The 18,073-nt window shown below is 33.3% G+C and overlaps 1 protein-coding gene across 1 annotated transcript; it reads right to left on the bottom strand.

Annotated features, from left to right (window-relative positions):
- Positions 1-1,928: 1,928 nt before the first annotated feature.
- On the bottom strand, positions 1,929-15,688 carry LOC124368504 (luciferin sulfotransferase-like). Its single transcript, XM_046825751.1, has 6 exons — positions 15,455-15,688; positions 10,745-10,841; positions 8,419-8,605; positions 5,271-5,391; positions 3,761-3,855; positions 1,929-2,405 (listed from the first exon to the last, which is right to left on the bottom strand). The coding sequence occupies exons 1-6, from the start codon at positions 15,654-15,656 to the stop codon at positions 2,112-2,114; spliced, it is 996 nt and encodes a 331-aa protein (XP_046681707.1). The 5' UTR covers positions 15,657-15,688; the 3' UTR covers positions 1,929-2,111.
- Positions 15,689-18,073: the final 2,385 nt, after the last annotated feature.

Below are 18,073 nucleotides of genomic sequence, written 5' to 3'. Positions count from 1 at the left end.
GGATTAGGTATTCTAAAACTCAAACTAATTTGTACTCTGAACCTTTATTTTAACAATGTAACAAGTGCCTCATAACCTGTCTTATTAAAATGAACTCTATTCACATTTTATGATCTGGGATAAAAAAATATGAAAATATTCATTCGAATCCAGATAATCGTTCAAACACATAATTTTAGCCGACTGATCTCACTGAGATCTAAATAATACATTAATGGAATTGATGACCCCGGTTTGGAATTTATTTCCCGAGCATCTTGGGAATACTGATAGTTTTATAAGCAACAGAACAATCCCTGGATATACGAGTAGTTTCCTAAGTAACAATAAGTATTGGTCTCTTATAAAACCAAGTGAGGTAGTATTGAAAACTCATTAGCCCCTATGAACAGCGCAACAAAGACCGATGTATCTATATGTGGTAACTGTTTTTAATATATCATTGAATATCCGCTATTTTAGCTCCAGAAAAGGAAAAGGTAAATGTGCTTACTACACCCACTGTTTGTAGAGGTAGAACTCCATAAATACATCTGAATATTCCCTAAAATGCTACCTCATTAACCGTGCATACTATTCAGTTGATGAATACTTAAATTAAAAACAGTTCTTCGCGTGTACTTATTATCGGATGTTTAGACTAAGCTCACTAAGCTTTGCAGATATGTAACTATTTCTCACATGTTTATCTTTAGCTATGCTGAAAATTATAAACCTATGTGAAGCTTATAATAAAGAAATAAATGTAAATCCCTTCTACCAGTAGAGCTTGAATTATGAACCTAAGATAAAAACGACATGGGTACTAGGGTTAGTCTATGTAGGGAGCTGGTTGTTCGTACGGGTTTTTGGCCACAGCCTTTGCAGTTTCCAAGCAGAGATCACTGCCACTGTGGACCATGCTGTCAAAATCTTTTCAGTATAGGTGACGAATATTTTTTGTCTGACAGTTATGAAACCGCTCTCATGTGTTTAACTCCAAATGTATGGGATTGTTATCATGATGTTTCTTCTCGTGATTAGATCAACAACCTTACTATTGGTAGGTTTCAGACCTTGAGGGGATCGTGAGTAATGATAGGGCTGATGCTTTGGCAAACATGATAGGACCTCAACCATGTTGGATGTGAATCACCAAGTGAAAATTATAGAGCGCTGATAAGGTCTTCACATAGGTTTCTGTAGAGATAGTCCAGTGAGTGAGTTATGCAATAAGGAAGACAAAACTGCATAACAATGGTTTTTTTGTCCTGTATTAGCTTTGGATAATTTTGAAATCTTTGGGGAAGAATCGGTAAATTTCCCCAGAAAGATCTGATTTATTGTGTTCAACGTTATATGGGCCTGCTGAAATATTAAACTACTAGGGATTAATTTAATACTTAAATGGTAAACATTACGAGAGTAATGTGTATCTTCAGAAGTGTATGAGTCAATAGGAGAGTTTTGTTTAATCCAACGATAGCTCTACTAACCCAATACAAGGTAAGTGTTTGGTAAGCCAAAACCCCAAATCTTGCACTTCTTCATTGAGTTTTTCACCTCAGTAACATATTTCTTAATTCGGATATTATATAAAAATATATACAAAACAGTTTGATATTCTTTGTTTTAAGTTTATTTTTCACGATGGAAGGATTGTGAAGGGAATAGAATTTTTCCGGACATTTGCCATAGTTCAGTGAAACAAAAAATCATTAACACTACGTTTCAAGATCTGTAATCTGATCTCTTGTTCAGGTAAATAGCTGTTAATTATGTGTTAGGTTAGATACTTACCTGAAGAAGAGATCAGATTGCAGATCTCGAAACGTAGTGTTGCTGATGTTTTGTTTCACTGAACAATGGTAAATGTCCGGATAAATCCGGTTTCCTTCACAGTTTGATATTGTTTTGATTTATGTATATAGATTTTTAAATGAACACACTTTGCAAAAATAAATCACTTTATTAATGAAAGACCACAGTGCTTTCAAGCATACAACTAGAAAGTCAAAAAGATTAATATAAAATATAACATGTGTAACTGAAAACTACTTAGGTTGCTGAAAATAAAATATTATATATGTGCAACAGTGCAGTGGAACCAGCCCTCTGGTGAGAACGCGGTGTTAAAAATTAAGGCCGGTGTCTTTAAGTTTATCCTCAGTCCATTGATCGAAGCGTTGTACCCAATCTGGGCTAAACTTCTTTCCTGCTTCCCCAACCTGGCCACTCCGCATGAAACTCCCCTCAGCCTCCACGAACTTGTACTTCTTGTTAATTTCAATGACCTCCTCGTAGTTGACGGCTCGGTTAGTCTTCATCTTCTCAAAACTCAGGTGGTCACACAAAATGTTGATCTCTTTGGTAGACATCTCTTTGCCAAGGAACTCTGCTGTTCTCTTGATGACCGATGGGAGATCCTAAAATGTATAAATAGGCTCATATATCTTTGTAAAAAATAAATCATCATTGTATTGTAAGATCTAGAAATACGCTCAAATCAAGCCAAAAACCATTATGGACTAAAGAACATTTCCAATAATGTATTTATGTATGGTGTGGTTGTACCCTTCCGGGTGCTGGCTACATTTACTTATACACGTTTTCTAGAAGTTTCGAAAGTATATGTTGAAACAATTATAAAAATATAAAATTTATCTTTTTGCAGCTAAGGCTACACAGAATATTAAAATAATAATTACAACTACTTACCATTATATGTTGAAAAGGTATACACTGTTTTTTTAGATAAGAAAAACATTTTGATTGAAGTTTTCATTTAGCACAGCCTAGAACTTCACTAAACTCACTTAAATAAAGTCCAAAATATACATATAAAAATATACACAACTTTATAAAAAAAGTTAAGGAACTGAAGTGTATTTTCTGGCCTACTCTGGATAACTCATAAAAGTCTGACAATGTCAAACAGTTATTTTAACAGGTGAGTTTTATAGCACCAGAGAAAATTCAATGTTGGTACTTTAGATACTTTTTCTTATATGATAAAAAGCTACAAATCTCAAATAAAACACTTCACATCTAGTCACCAGTCATTTTTTAATACTAGGACTACTCATATATTCTACACATATGGTCCTGGTCGGGATAGCCCATACATTGCAGATTTCCAAACCTGCCTTTGGTGAAATGTTTTTATTCATACAGAATGTGTATAAAAAGAACGTAATTTCTTCAAGTCTTAAACCATTATGTCATTCCCTGAAGTCATCAATTATATACACACTCTAAAAATAACATTATTATGAGTACCTTCAGCAGTTTTCTTTGGGTTTGTTTACAAGATTGCTCGAAACTCTTACTTTAATTTTCTATATACCACAATATGGGCAATAATAACACTTTTTCCATTAGATGATTTCGTCATTCTCAAATATGATAGTCATGCAATTAAAGGCGTAAAATTCTAAACACTATGTTTAACACTTATTTTAAAATTTTGAATGTATTTTTGTCACACATAAAGTTTTGAGTATTCCATAATTTAACAGACATAATCTAGACGTAAGCTATATAAAGTATGTTAATCTATAAATTCAACTTTTGAATGACAACGTTTGTGGAGTTTCTTAGCTAAAATTTAGTTGTTTAGGAGTATTTATAAATTAATTTTTATATTTACAGACTAATGTGTTTAATATGTCTCTGTGTGTGCATTTGCATATCGATATATATTTGGTATTGGTCATTGCTCTGTTTAGTTTTAATATGGTGTTTGTTTTCATTTAAAACAGAGTTAATTTGTTACATTCACCTTTTTTAATTCCTCGAACTTCAAAAACAACATGTTCGGATCATCTCTTCTCTTCCAGTAACCCAAAACATGGTCCCAAAATGGCGCAAAACATACTAAAACAGAATTTTAAAAATATTAGATAAATTTATACAACACTCTTAAATTTATGCATCGATTTATTTACACTAAACGTATATTTTTTTACAATTTAAAAACATCATTTAGGAATTATTAAACTATCCATACGCAAGCAAATATCACAGTATTATGCGTATATATATAGCAACTTTAATGGTAATTCAATGGCAAAAGTTTTTATAGATCAGAAATATACTAATTTTGATTACGATCACAGTTTAATTAGGAATTGTCTCAAACACATTGGAACAAGTATAAACTTCTCATCTCCTAACCAATTTATGAACTTTCGAAGTTTTTGGGAATTTTTTCACGTATAATTTTCTATTAAAATTAAAAATTACACTATATTATTAAGTTTTTTTTATTTTGCCATTTTATTCCTGAAAAGGGGATTTGGAGACTCCGAATGCTCAAACAACGTCCTATGTTTTTTTAACAATCTTAAAACGATAGCGAAATTCAATAAAGTGAACAAATACTTGTTGTTATTGGGGTTGTTTTTTGTATAATCCCCAAAATGAAAGGCGTGAATTTTAAAGATTTTAGGTTAAATAAACACATTATTTCCTTTTCTCGATTATGAAAATTGGATCGAACACTCTGATTAACTCTTTATGGTTACTTAACACAACATGAAGTTCGAAGTATATTTTACTCTGATCCCTTACTTAGATAGAAGGTTAAGCCAATCAGATAAAGTAATAAAATATAGTTCTTGTTTTCAAATATTATATCTTGTTTCCATGAATCATTGTGGATTGTTTAAACTTTCTCTGTATTTTAAATTCAGCATCACCCAGGTTTAAACAGAGGAATTTATAAGTGTTTAACGGAAACTTAATTATTCAAGTGATCATTCAAAAAACCATTTAATTGGGAATATTTGTCGTGTTTACAGTAATTTGCGTATTTTCTATCCATACACTTACACAACTTCACTACAAGCGGTAAACCTAATTTTTAAAAATTAAACTCTTCTTGCCCCTCAAGTTTTAACATATATTTTTAGCATTAATTTGCAACAAGTTTGCCAAGTCTTTAGCGAAAATATCGCAACGGCAACGTAAGTATTAAAAACAAATAGAATTAAATAAATAAATTATACAATAATATAAAAATGAATGTTAAAGTTATATTAGTAATATTTAAATCAGTATAAGGGATACTGCACTCGTATAACTGGTATGACACTTGTATTGTAAATGTTTTTAATAACACAATAAATAAATTTAAGAATACATGAAATGATGTCGTAACCCGATTTTATGGGTAATCAGAGAAATTTTAACATTACAAATAGAGAAGGAATTCATATTGTGTTGACTTATCATAGTTCTAACTAGTAATTTTACTATACATAAACACAAACTTTGATAAAGTTACTCACACGAATCGTTGATGAAGAGAGTGGCAAATTCGTGGAAGCTTCCCTTGAACCCTTCCAGCAGTTGGCAGTGGTGAAAATAAGAAAGGCAAGTGTCCTTTACACCACGAGCTATGTACACCACCTGTGTACACCATAATGTAAATTACATGTTTTATTCATAAATCATTACCTCAAATTATATTCTGATGTATCTCAAAATTGAAACTGTCCATTCATTGGAAACAATGTGATTATTGTCACTACACACACACACACACACACACACACACACACACACACACACACACACACACACACACACACATATATTGTTTTTTTAGTCTATACTTATAGATTAACTTTATACACCACTTAGGTAATAATTGAACACAATCGTCCTGGTTTGGTGAGAATAATTTGAAGATAATACGGCCCATAGCCCATAGCACTTCCCGACGAATTTGTTTTGCCTTAACATAAGTGCCTATGCAGTTGCAGATTATGGCAAATACCCGAAATTCTGAGTATTCCGCTAATTTCAAAATATATAGACATCCGAGTCACTCAGTTCTAGTCTCAAAAACTCTTCCGAAGGGGTCGCTGACCGGTAAATATTCTCATCACCAGTTGAGTTTACATTGGCCAGGGACAAAGCCATTTCACTTTTTCGTTAAAGGTACTATGAACAACTTTCATTGTCTTAGGCAGTGGGCATTCTACCACAGTGAGTTTTTTTTTAGTTTACCTCTCTCACTTCTTTAAAACTTCCACAAAGAAACTAAGGAGACACCAATTCGAGGTTCAGGGCTAGCAAAAGAAACGCGACCCCTTCCTTACAAATATGTCCATTCCTTGTTTTATTTGACGCCTTCATGGCCTGGCACTGCTCTGCCTGATTGTATGTTCCCAGTTCCGTCAGCATTCTAAAGCTTATTGCACTCCTCAAATTAAGTGTTTAGACTCGTAACATTCAACCTGCTGAGCTGTGTCAAGGGACCATTCATGGTATCCTAATAGAAATAGCGTGTATTCATTCAATAGCAATTAAACTTTGTCTTTGTCTTGGAATGTTTCCACCTAAACTATGCACTGGACATTTAGTATATATAAATGCTGGCGATTGTCATGCAATGGCGGTTTATTGAGTACGTAAATCATCCTAAAACCTCACAGACTTTTTCCATTGCTTAAATGGCAATTACTTTTCGTACAATGTGGGAAGACAGGTCCCACCTGGATGATGGCCCTTTTGTAAATCCTCATAACTAATGTTACGTGACAGGTCAGAGGCTCTTTCCGTAACAGCTTGTTGATGTACTCAAAATAAAAACTTGCTCTAAAAGTTGCAACTGATGGGTTACACTGCATCTGCTCCTCCTTGTCGTAGTCAAGGGAACAAATCTGGTTGCTCCTGCATCCTTATTTTGAAGTCTCATTTAAACTTAACTAGGAAAAAACCTGGTTAGTTACAAAGTAAATATAAAGATTAACAAAAACATTTAATCTGGTTTGCAACAAGCAAGTTGTAAAAAATAATACTCAAAACAGTTTCTTACAGTTATACAGATTGTTTATTGAATTACTGTTAGAATAATAATACTCAAAACAGTTTCTTACAGTTATACAGATTGTTTATTGAATTACTGTTAGAATAATAATACTCAAAAACAGTTTCTTACAGTTATACAGATTGTTTATTGAATTACTGTTAGAATAATAATACTCAAAACAGTTTCTTACAGTTATACAGATTGTTTATTGAATTACTGTTAGAATAATAATACTCAAAACAGTTTCTTACAGTTATACAGATTGTTTATTGAATTACTGTTAGAATAATAATACTCAAAACAGTTTCTTACAGTTATACAGATTGTTTATTGAATTACTGTTAGAATAATAATACTCAAAACAGTTTCTTACAGTTATACAGATTGTTTATTGAATTACTGTTAGAATAATAATACTCAAAACAGTTTCTTACAGTTATACAGATTGTTTATTGAATTACTGTTAGAATAATAATACTCAAAACAGTTTCTTACAGTTATACAGATTGTTTATTGAATTACTGTTAGAATAATAATACTCAAAACAGTTTCTTACAGTTATACAGATTGTTTATTGAATTACTGTTAGAATAATAATACTCAAAACAGTTTCTTACAGTTATACAGATTGTTTATTGAATTACTGTTAGAACCCATATATTTTAATCCTATTCCTATAAAAACTATGCAGAATATAAATTATAAATAACTGGTATTAACAAATAATCGTATTTTTAACAATTAATTAACGTAGACACAATAACTAAGTTTCTGAAATCAAACCTTTAACGGTTTGAAGCGAGTTTCTATTTTTAACGCAGTTTTAAACTTTATCCGTATTTTGGAGGCTCAGATGGGCGGCAGCCAGGTAACTAACGTTCACTCTAAAGGATTTGGTTGTGTATGCATATAACAAAAGGAGCCCACGCCGAATAGTTAACCCCTTGACTGCCACGCCCGTGTTAACACGGCCGATCTCACTTCGCGGTCAGTTGCTATTCTCGTGTTATCCCGCGCCAAACAGCTACTTCGCTACACGGCGCTAAGATGTGTGGCTGTAAGATGATACACATTGTCCTCTAGTAGTGTGTATTTGAACTACTACAAATCCACAGTAGTGCTGTTTAATTGCTACTGCACACTGACTGTTAACTATGATGAAACCAAATGGTGAAGTTTTACCTGGAGGTTAGAAACAGACAATTATTGTTTTCTAGTTTTTCAATTCCGTATTTGAAGTTGTTACCGTATTTTCGAGTTTAAACATGTTACCGAATTTGTTTATTTGATGTTTTGTTTGTGATTCAGTCGGTATTGTATGAATTATTTGTAATAATAAGAACTCTGTATCAATTTGTCCAGATCCATTGTTGTAAGGCATTCAGCAGTGTGTAACTTGTCTGAGAATGGTGGTGATCGGGATGTGGACTCAATTTATTAACCATGATCTGAAGTGACGAATCTGGAGATTCTGGCGACAGATTGATAAATGAAGATGTTGATGGTTGATCATGACGGACGAAAATCAGGCTACAGTGACTGTGGAGTAGCTCTGTGCGTGGCAAATTACCGGGTGACAGCACCGTTGGAAACTTAAAAAAGTAAAGTTATTGCCTCACCTTGGCTCCAGTCAAGCCTCGCTGCAGTTGCAGAGGGAGCAGATGGAAGGGTAGATGTGATTTGATGAAGCGTGGCGAAGGCAAGTCGTTGATATAACCCACCGCGTCTTTCACAAACCTCGGTATTTCCTTGGAGAAGTCGGGCAACATTGGCAACACTTTCTCGTAGTTGAATAGCATCGTGTGCCTGCACAACATAGATCTGATGTTGACTTTCAATGTATAGCCCAACATCATAGACGCCATTAGAAATTAATAAATACACAAATTACGCGTTAACACTGCCTGGCTTGCTTCCTGCGTAGTGACTCTTAATACACTTAAAACATTGTTATATATAATAATTTGTGACAGCTTTAACAAAATTTTTAATTCTGAGATCGTTAATAATAAGCCTAGGATAAGCAAGCCAAGGGACCATTGTACAATAAGATGTAAGATGAATTGGCGTAACTTTGAACATAGTATGCATGATAAATCTACAGTAATGCATAATATGACAAATGAATGAATGTAAGGAGAAGTAAAAGCAGGTTTGAAAATTTCCAACGTTGAAAGAACGTATTCCCTGGACGTATTCTTGGATACCAGGACGTCGCTAAGTTACTGAGCCAATAAAACTTTGCAAGTGAAACATAATTGTTGCTGGAAGCAACTAATAGAATGTGTGGCACCCCCAGAAACTAAGATTACCTGTAATCTGAGAGTTCCTCGTTTGGCTGAAATCGCTAGTTTGTCATGGATAGCAAGTTGTGTTGTTATTAAAGAAATATCGGGGTGGATTAAATTAGGTGCGGATTTAAAAAACCAAACTGTATTAATTAAACGCAAAATTACGTATATTAGTTCAAATTTAAACAATTGTACCCAAACGTTAATGTTGTCGGTGAAACCGAGCAAGTCCGAGCAAAAAACTATGTATGTACTATATTTGAAAGAATTGTGGTCATACGCCATTAACAAATTAAACTCAAACAAAAAGTTATTTATTCTCAAAAAATATAGGATAGAACACAAAAAGAATAATATCTCCCTACCAAAGACTGTACATCTGTGTGTGGGGAGAGATCTTAATGTTATTGCTGAATAAATTACACAACAACATAAAATATGAATAAATTCAGAATTGATGTAACTAGCACTGTATTGTGGATTTAGTATGGTATAATAATCCAACTATGGCTATATAAACCTGTGGCCAGCCGTCTTTTTTTATTTTCAAACTTAACCGTTTGTAATAATAGAAATAATTTAAAACCCATTAGTTTTAGTTTTGCATATTATTATGTTTATTTCAAAATGTAAGGTGTAGGTATCTAAAGTATAATAAACCAGTAGATCATATAAAAATGTATGTATGGCAAAGTGAGAGAGTATGGTTTATACCATACTATCAGTGCGAATAAAGAAGTTTTAAAATGTATTTTCCTATGCAGACATTTAAAGTATTTCGAATCTATTCACAGCACATGATACAGTTTAAAACAAAAGTGCTAGAAAAAAAATATACAGGTATATTAGAACAAATGTATTGAATATATTATTTATAAACATTGTATTTATAGCACATTACCGTAAACAAACTTATTTATTAAACAAGAAGTGTATAGGTTTTAATATTTATACATAGTTAAAAAAGTCATAGAAATGCAACGATGAATTATTTTTATTTTAACAGTTTGTAATTTGTTAATTTTCAATGGTGAACGTATGATTCGTGCAACTGCATGTTTATCCTTACATTAGAAATATTGTATAATATAGTTATATCCCTAAACAAAAATGTGCAGTTTTTGAAATAATTAAATAAAATTCTAAGTATTATATATTCAATATATCAAAAATAATTTGTTCGGGGTTGCAATATACAGAATAACATAGAACCCGTTTCAAAAATATTTAAGTTATTTCAAGAAGCGCTTCATATCCTTATTACAGCTATCTCAAAAGATATTTCAATAAGTGAAAATAAAGGAACTTTAAAAACTAATAAATGGCATTTTTAAACAGATTTATTTTACTAAGGCTAACTCCAAAAAAGATAGTGGCAAATTGCTTAGCGTTTGAAGTAACATTTCTGTTATTGTTTTAGAATAGGTAATTTGTGAATTTTTATTGAAAATTGAGTAAGAAATAAAACAAATATGCGAGAAAAGTACAAAAATTTAAATAAATTTCTAATTATTGGTACATTTTGCAAGTCTTAAATATGAAAAAAATATTTCAATACTATTATGCAATAAAATAAGGGCGCAACAAAATGGGCTGTTATTTTATACACTGCACGATTTATCTTTATATTATTACATTTATCAATTCAACTCACTCAAGAAATGGAAATCTCTCAGGAAGTTTCACCTTTGCCCCTTCAAAATCCAAATCGTTGGCGATGCACCAAACCATCTCTTGTGTCCACGTCGTTCCTGAAACAATTTACATAATAATACCTTTATGACATTTAGGTTCAGACGCAGCAAAAATATTTGTAATTAACTCATTTATTGGCAAAATTATCTAAGCAACTTTAGTAAAGGTGTAACGGGATGAATAATTTAAGATTTGAACCAAATTGTTAAAACCAAGCGTTTTGAAGCACAATATTATGGAAACAATAATTAATGTTCATTTAACTACAGCAAAAAGGGGAACATTATTAAAGAAGGATTAGATCTTTCATTGCATCAAGCCATTTACGTTGAGTACATAATAGTGTACGTAATGTTGGCCATTACTTACATATACTATTACAATCGTATTAGATTACTTGAAGGTAAGACACAACAACAAAAAATGTTGCCGCACAGGACGCAAACTGCGAATTACCAAACAGGTGTAATTTTTACATGGCGGGAACAGAAGGTTATTGTGTGCGGCTCCGGGGCATGCCAAGGTGACGTAGCTCTATGAATCTATTGTAGCACGAACAAAGCATTAAATTAGGCTACGTTCTATACGCAAGCCCCCTCTTTATCCGACATTACTCAGGGCACGAGTGGCCATGGCCTTTCCCCGGGGTTCTTAATGAGGTCTTGATGTGAAGCAAGTATCTCTTTGTCGCACACCACTGCCTACCACATCGCGTACAGGAGGGAGACCTTGGTCGTGATCGTCGCGGTGACAAAGACAATCGATGCGATATAGGCAGCCGTGGCACGTCCTGTTAGTAGATGTAAAAACTGTAACTCGCTAAAGGACACAAAATTGACCGTTCCGCCTATAAATTAGCCGGTGTGACGTAACCCGACATGCATCCATTATACACGTGTCTGTTTAACTTTACAACCCGATCCTTTTACTTACAGTGACTGAGTCATTTTACTTACAGTGTCTGAGTCATTTTACATTTTACTTATAGTGACTGAGTCGTTTTAATTACAGTACAGTGACTGAGTCATTTTACTTACAGTGACTGAGTCATTTTACTTACAGTGACTGAGTGATTTTACATTTTACTTCTAGTGACTGAGTCATTTTAATTACAGTATGAATAAGGTGAAACTTCTAATTCCCCGAACTATAAAATATGTACTGCCAATAAATACTGTATGTAATATCACAAATACATTTAAAAAGATATTTAACGTGCAAAAGAAACGTTTTATCTGAGACAAATCACGTTTAGTGTATTCTCTATTTATAATATCATTAACGAGTCAGCAAAAGTGTGTGTATGTATACCATGAAGCTACAGCCGACAAAACACCAAATGAAGTGTGTTCTTTCTTACGAGTTTATCTCAACTTCATTCCGCAAGTATATACAGAGTTACGTCTGTTCTCTTATAACTGCAGCGGACAAAATAAAAATCACGCATTAAGCAGATTTTTGGTGCTTCTTACTGACACCGCCATTAACAGCACATAACACTGTATATTACAAGTTATAAATACATAATAATGTTATACTGTAAAACGTAAAACATTTAAGAAATAAAATCATATAACATATTAAAATGGTAATTTTAATTTTTCATGTAAAATGGGCTTGTATCTGTTACGAAAAAAATATCACTTTGAAAATAACAGTTTTTGATTCCCCCCAAGCATTGTCGAAAGGTTTATCTTTAAAGCAGTCATATAGAGTAATATGGTGCATCTAACATATATTTTTAGAGAAATAGGACAGTTTTTATTGAATTACTCAAAAGTTGTTTTGACTGAATGAAGCCCTTTATCTATGAGTTAGACCACGTACTAAACTTTCCAAAGTGGCAATACCTCAAGACTCTGATGTTCTTATCTCTCTGCTAAACAATCAGAACTGCAGCGACTGGTAAGTTACACGACCTAATGTTTTTGGTACATATATCAAATAAAATGTCTGTATGTAAACACACACACACACACACACACACACACACACACACACACACACACACACACACACACACACACACACACATCATGCTTCTAAATAATACTATTGTAAATTTCTTTTCAAAACGAGAATAATATTATTTGACAATTACCGATAATACGTAAATTATGGTATAATACATACATATATGTTAAAAATATTTAAATATACAAAATTAATGTGAGAGAATGAATGATATGGTAAAGTGGCGTTTTAAACACACATAAGCTTCGTATAAAATATCTCGTAAATGATGAACTACTACGAACTATTGATGTATCACAATATTTTACAACATATATAGGAAAATATGAAGTTATTTACTACAGGACTGCAAGCACTCCACGGCCTCCTAGGGGAACTACAACCCTGACCAGATGAGTACGAACCTTAAACAAATGATCATAAACCCTCAACAGAGGGGACGCGTGGGACAAAAAACCATCATGGAAAAATTGGGGGACGATAGTGGGCATTAACTTTAAAAAGAAAACGGAAACCGTTTCAGATCTTTCAGATTTTCAATGATCACGTCATCAAGTATTTTATCTTTTAATTACTGGGGGGGGGGGATTAAATGTGTTGTTGTGTGTTGAGCACAAATTAGGGTGCATTTCGTTATTGTCAAAAAACGAATAATTTGCTCAAAATGTCACAGGCGTTAAGCGTGTATCCCCCAGGATACTCAGGTTGTAATAACTCAGTAAGTTATCTAAGTGAGCTAAGTTCAAACAATGCCTTTCCACAAAAAATAAATCATCGCTGTAGTTATTAGTGTATCTGTAGCTCATTTTGAATCTGACAATTACTTTCCGTACCGTTACTGAGCTTCTCTAATTAGCCACTTTAGAAACGTGTTAGGCAACTATGTTACCGGATACAAATGAAGCATGTATATGTGTGCAGACAGCAAGTGTGGTTAAGTGAAAATTCTATTTATAGCATGTGGATAGTGTCAACCACCTCTCTTCCTGTCACACCATTCCGTGTCACCAGTGGTCAGTCAGTACGACACACTTTCTCTTTACAGTTCAGGCGTTTGGATCAACACACCGACACTTTGAACAACCTTATTCTAAGTCCAGGTGCCATACTCTCAGACATTTTATTCTTCACTGATTATCGATGGTCAGAATGTGAAGTACGGAACATCGTGTTTGTGGAGTAATTGTTGGGATAAATAGATACGTAGGTGTCGTCGTGTACCATGATTTGATGTGGAATCTAGTTGCCTCATGTCGAAGAGTTCGTTTGAGTCTCTCACATCATCTGTCTGCTTTGGTGAATCGCTACAAGAATTCTCCAAAGCTACATGAACTTCCTCTATAGATCAATATGACCACTTGAGTTTCGGAAGCTTTAAAATGATACCCATACAACTATTGGGTGAATTAAAAAGGATATATGGGTACCAGCTTTACACCATTTGTGTCCTTTCATTTTATTGTTCTTTTTCATATTTTCGTTTCTTGTTGGCAACATCAAAAATGATCTTCAGAAAAGGTTCAGCGAAACAGTGACTTCGCAGAACATGGCAACCTTTAGACATTACGTTTACCAAAACCTCTATAGAATAACATTGTTCTCATTGGTGAGTGTACCAAACTAAATTAACATTGCGTCAAAATTTGGGCTTATGAATACTCATAACTGAAACTTCCTCTAAACTTTCATAATCAACCGGCTGGTAACTCCAGTAATAAGGGACTTTCTAAACAAGTCCATTACATGTCTGTCGACTCTCTACGGGAAAATATTTGAGTCTAAGATAAGCAAATTTTCATAGCAATAGTAGAAAAGTACTGTGATTGTATATTAATTATTTTCAAATAAAGCATATCCTAAAATCTATTGCTCTTGTTGTGACAATGCATTCAATTAACTAACTATATATTATGATTTATTTTGAAAAGTGCAGAATTGAAAAGAAAATTGGTACTGAATGTAAATTCAAATTACTTAATCCATATCAGTGTATTTATAAGCAAACTTGTTGTTCTGCAAATCATACCTAAAATGTAATCCACTTTTACGTTATAAATATTGTAGAAAATTGACAATATTTTAATTTGTAGAAGATATGAAACTAACATCCTATCATTCACAGTATATAATATGTAGTGTGAGTTATATTCCAATTATAATAAATAATAATAATAAAATTGCTAAAAATAAAACTTTTGACCACAATTTTTAATTAATGAAGGATATTGTTAAAGTTTAAATGCAAAAGCTGTTAAATATTCTATACAGTGTCATGTGATGTACCTAACAAGTCACTTTTATATTTAGGCATTTTGATAATAGAACAGTTTGTGTTCCAAAAAATGAAATATTGCTGTTGGAATTTTTTTTTTTTAAAGCTCCGTTGTGAGAAGTGTTGTTTTAAACTTAGACGACTATACCTTGTACAGTTTTTGTGTTCACTTCTATTAAACTCGTTAATCGTAAATTAAAACTCTTGCTTGATTGTTGTGAAATGAATAACGTAACATACACATTATTTACTAAAACTAGTTTACCGGTTGCAGAATGCCAAATATATAATAGTTTTATATTTTAAGGCACGATTCGATATGTATCCATTGGTTTACAAATTTGAAAATATGATGTAGTTAGTAATCGATCTGAACATCAACATCCATAAATCGTTTGAATTTAAGTTTATTCATCAACTAACCTGCTTTTGGAAAACTGCACACCCAGATGTCATCGTCACGGATCTGCAGGTTGAGGATATCCTCGGCAAACTGCTTGTAGTAAACAGGCAGTACAGTGCCTTGACACCGCACGTAGCCGTGTCTGAACGCGGTGATGAAGTGACGTTCCAGGAGGTCCTGACAGTCGCCACCCACGGGTGTGTACTCCAAGGCGGACGGCATGGTACTGATGGGCGGAGAGGGTGGCAACACAGATATGACTGAGGCCCAGGCGACCACGCCAAGGCCGCAGCTTAGTGCTAGAGTAATCGAAGGTGCCGCGTTCTATCCTGTGGTTGGGGGGGGGGGGGAGAGGAAGGAGTTCTGCAGCTCGAGAATGGTATTGAAAGTTAACTGTTATATAGCAGTAATCTTTATGAGACAAGAAAGGTGATATAAAAGAATATGTATAGAAGAATATATGCGCATAACATCTACATACCTATTACAGGTTATTGTTGTAATGAATGTAATAACCTCCAAGGGACATAATGTTGAATATGCTGTTGTTTGGTTAAAATTAACGTACAAAATTTCTCGTTAGCTTTGTTGTATAGTATTTTTATTATTCTGCAAAACAAAGTACGGCTGAGTGACACGTTGGGATCAAAAATTGATGACATTACCATTTTCATACGCAGTGAATAGATTACAATAGACAGTCAGACAATTACATAAATTAAATCAAACGCAGTAATACGCAATTGGATTAAAATATGTATAGCAGTTTGTTTTAACACAAAAATTATAAATGTTTGTTGTACATAATTGTACAGTTGACGTATTGAATCATGGTCTGAATGCGTAAGATGCTGTGTATTGTTTTTTACTAATAATGGTACTTAAGTACCCCACCACAGTACCACCAGGTGCAGAATATTTCTGCAACAACATGAAAACTATGATGGTTAGAACTCTTGTTTGTATAAATATATTAATGTATTAGTTATAATATGATCCTGCTAAAATGTAGTGCTCTACTTAGTGGGGCATAATCTATGTCATTTAATCGAAATAAATCGATTCAATTCAATATGTTCATTAAAATTGTATAATAGTTTATAGCATACAAATAAATGGAAAAATGTTCCTTTTTGATACTTTTCCATTGCTTGTTGCTCAGTCAACGAATAATTCTAAAAGGAAAGTCTATACGAGTATACAGAAAACCAACTATGGAACGTTGTTTGGAGTACATGGTAGTGTCATATTCCAAGGAACTTTTAAGAATAAACTTCCTCCAATAACGTATCTGCAACCATAACAGCAGGACCTCTCTCAGTGTCTATTGAGCGCATTGAAAAGTTTAGTAAATCTGATTTTGATGAGTTTATTTGAAGATTGAGGCTATAGAAATGTTGGACAAAATTGTTAAGGTCAACAAAAGTCTGTATTTCTAAAGTTTGTTTGGTACTTCCTCTAAAACAGGGAGTCGTGTTATCTGCATACTGCACAAGCTTTCCAAGCAGTAGTGATGATTCAGTGTAATTAACTAATGAAAAGAATTGGACTGAGTATTGATCCCTGGGGAACTCCATAGCTCAGTGCAGTAGGTTTTGAAATTTGATTAGAAATTTGGACGACCTGTGTTCTATGGTTTATGAATGAACTAACCCATAAAAGCGGCACGCCTCGAATGCCGTGGGATTCTAATTTGTCAAGCAGTGTTTTGTGGTCAACACAGTCAAATGCTTTAGAAAGGTCCAGAAATACACTTAATGTGTGATGATTGCCTTCAATTCCCTCTACAACCATATCGACAAGATTCACTATAGCGTCAATTGTCGACTTTCTCTTTCTAAAACAAACTTGGTCGTCTGAAAGCTGGTTGTGCTTGTTCAAAAATGTTGCATTCCTGACTAAAAGAGTTTTTTCGAATATTTTGCTCAATACAGACAAAGTAGAGACAGGCCGACAGTTATTTACTGAATTGGGGTTATCTTCCTTATAAATTAGATGCACCTTTTCCACTTTCAGGAGAGAGGGAAGGACTCCTGTTTGAAAAAATAGATAAACTAATTTGGTCAGTGGCTTCACTATATGCGTTAAGCCTTTTTTTATAAGCCCCCTTTATAATACAAATAGATTTAAGCATAATAATTGATTTTATTAAATATGACGTTGCCTTGGTTGTAATAATTTAGAATTTGTGTTTTAAAATCTATTAATTTGTTTTAATTCAATTTTGTCGTACCATTCTAAAAAAGATTTACTGAATTCGTCTGAAATCTCCTACGAAAGTTTTACTCATGTCATTTGGTCTATGTTGTGAAATACCATAATTTTTTTTTTCAAATATTAGTAACATCTAGAAACTTTTTACTAACCGATATTGGCTAATTAAATTATCAAAGGCACGTGTAAGTTCACCTAACGTTGTTCCGAATTCAGTTTTAATCAAAATAGTGATAGCAGTTGTTAAGTGCTGTGTTTGTTGGTAATTATAACGGTACCAATAAATAGCGAATTTAAATAACGAGATATTGATACCGGCTTATCCAAGGTACGTTTCATTACTATCTTCATACCATTTTTTAGGATAAGTGTATGATTACGTCAGTTTTCTTGTTCATAAGCCTTTATTATACTGTACAGGGGGT

This window comes from Homalodisca vitripennis, chromosome X, assembly GCF_021130785.1.
Source record: "Homalodisca vitripennis isolate AUS2020 chromosome X, UT_GWSS_2.1, whole genome shotgun sequence".
NCBI classification, from domain to species: Eukaryota; Metazoa; Arthropoda; class Insecta; order Hemiptera; family Cicadellidae; genus Homalodisca; species Homalodisca vitripennis.
The sequence above is the reverse complement of the archived record's forward strand: the minus strand, read 5'-3'. Positions and strand labels throughout refer to the sequence as shown.

Excerpts from the sequence above, each read along its gene's own strand:
- LOC124368504 (XM_046825751.1), bottom strand. The coding sequence starts at position 15,656 with ATGCCGTCCGCCTTGGAGTACACACCCGTGGGTGGCGACTGTCAGGAC. Across the intron at positions 10,842-15,454 it reads GTGCAGTTTTCCAAAAGCAG|GAACGACGTGGACACAAGAG; the intron begins GTTAGTTGATGA and ends AAATTGTTTCAG. Across the intron at positions 8,606-10,744 it reads GAGAGATTTCCATTTCTTGA|GCACACGATGCTATTCAACT; the intron begins GTGAGTTGAATT and ends TATGTTGTGCAG.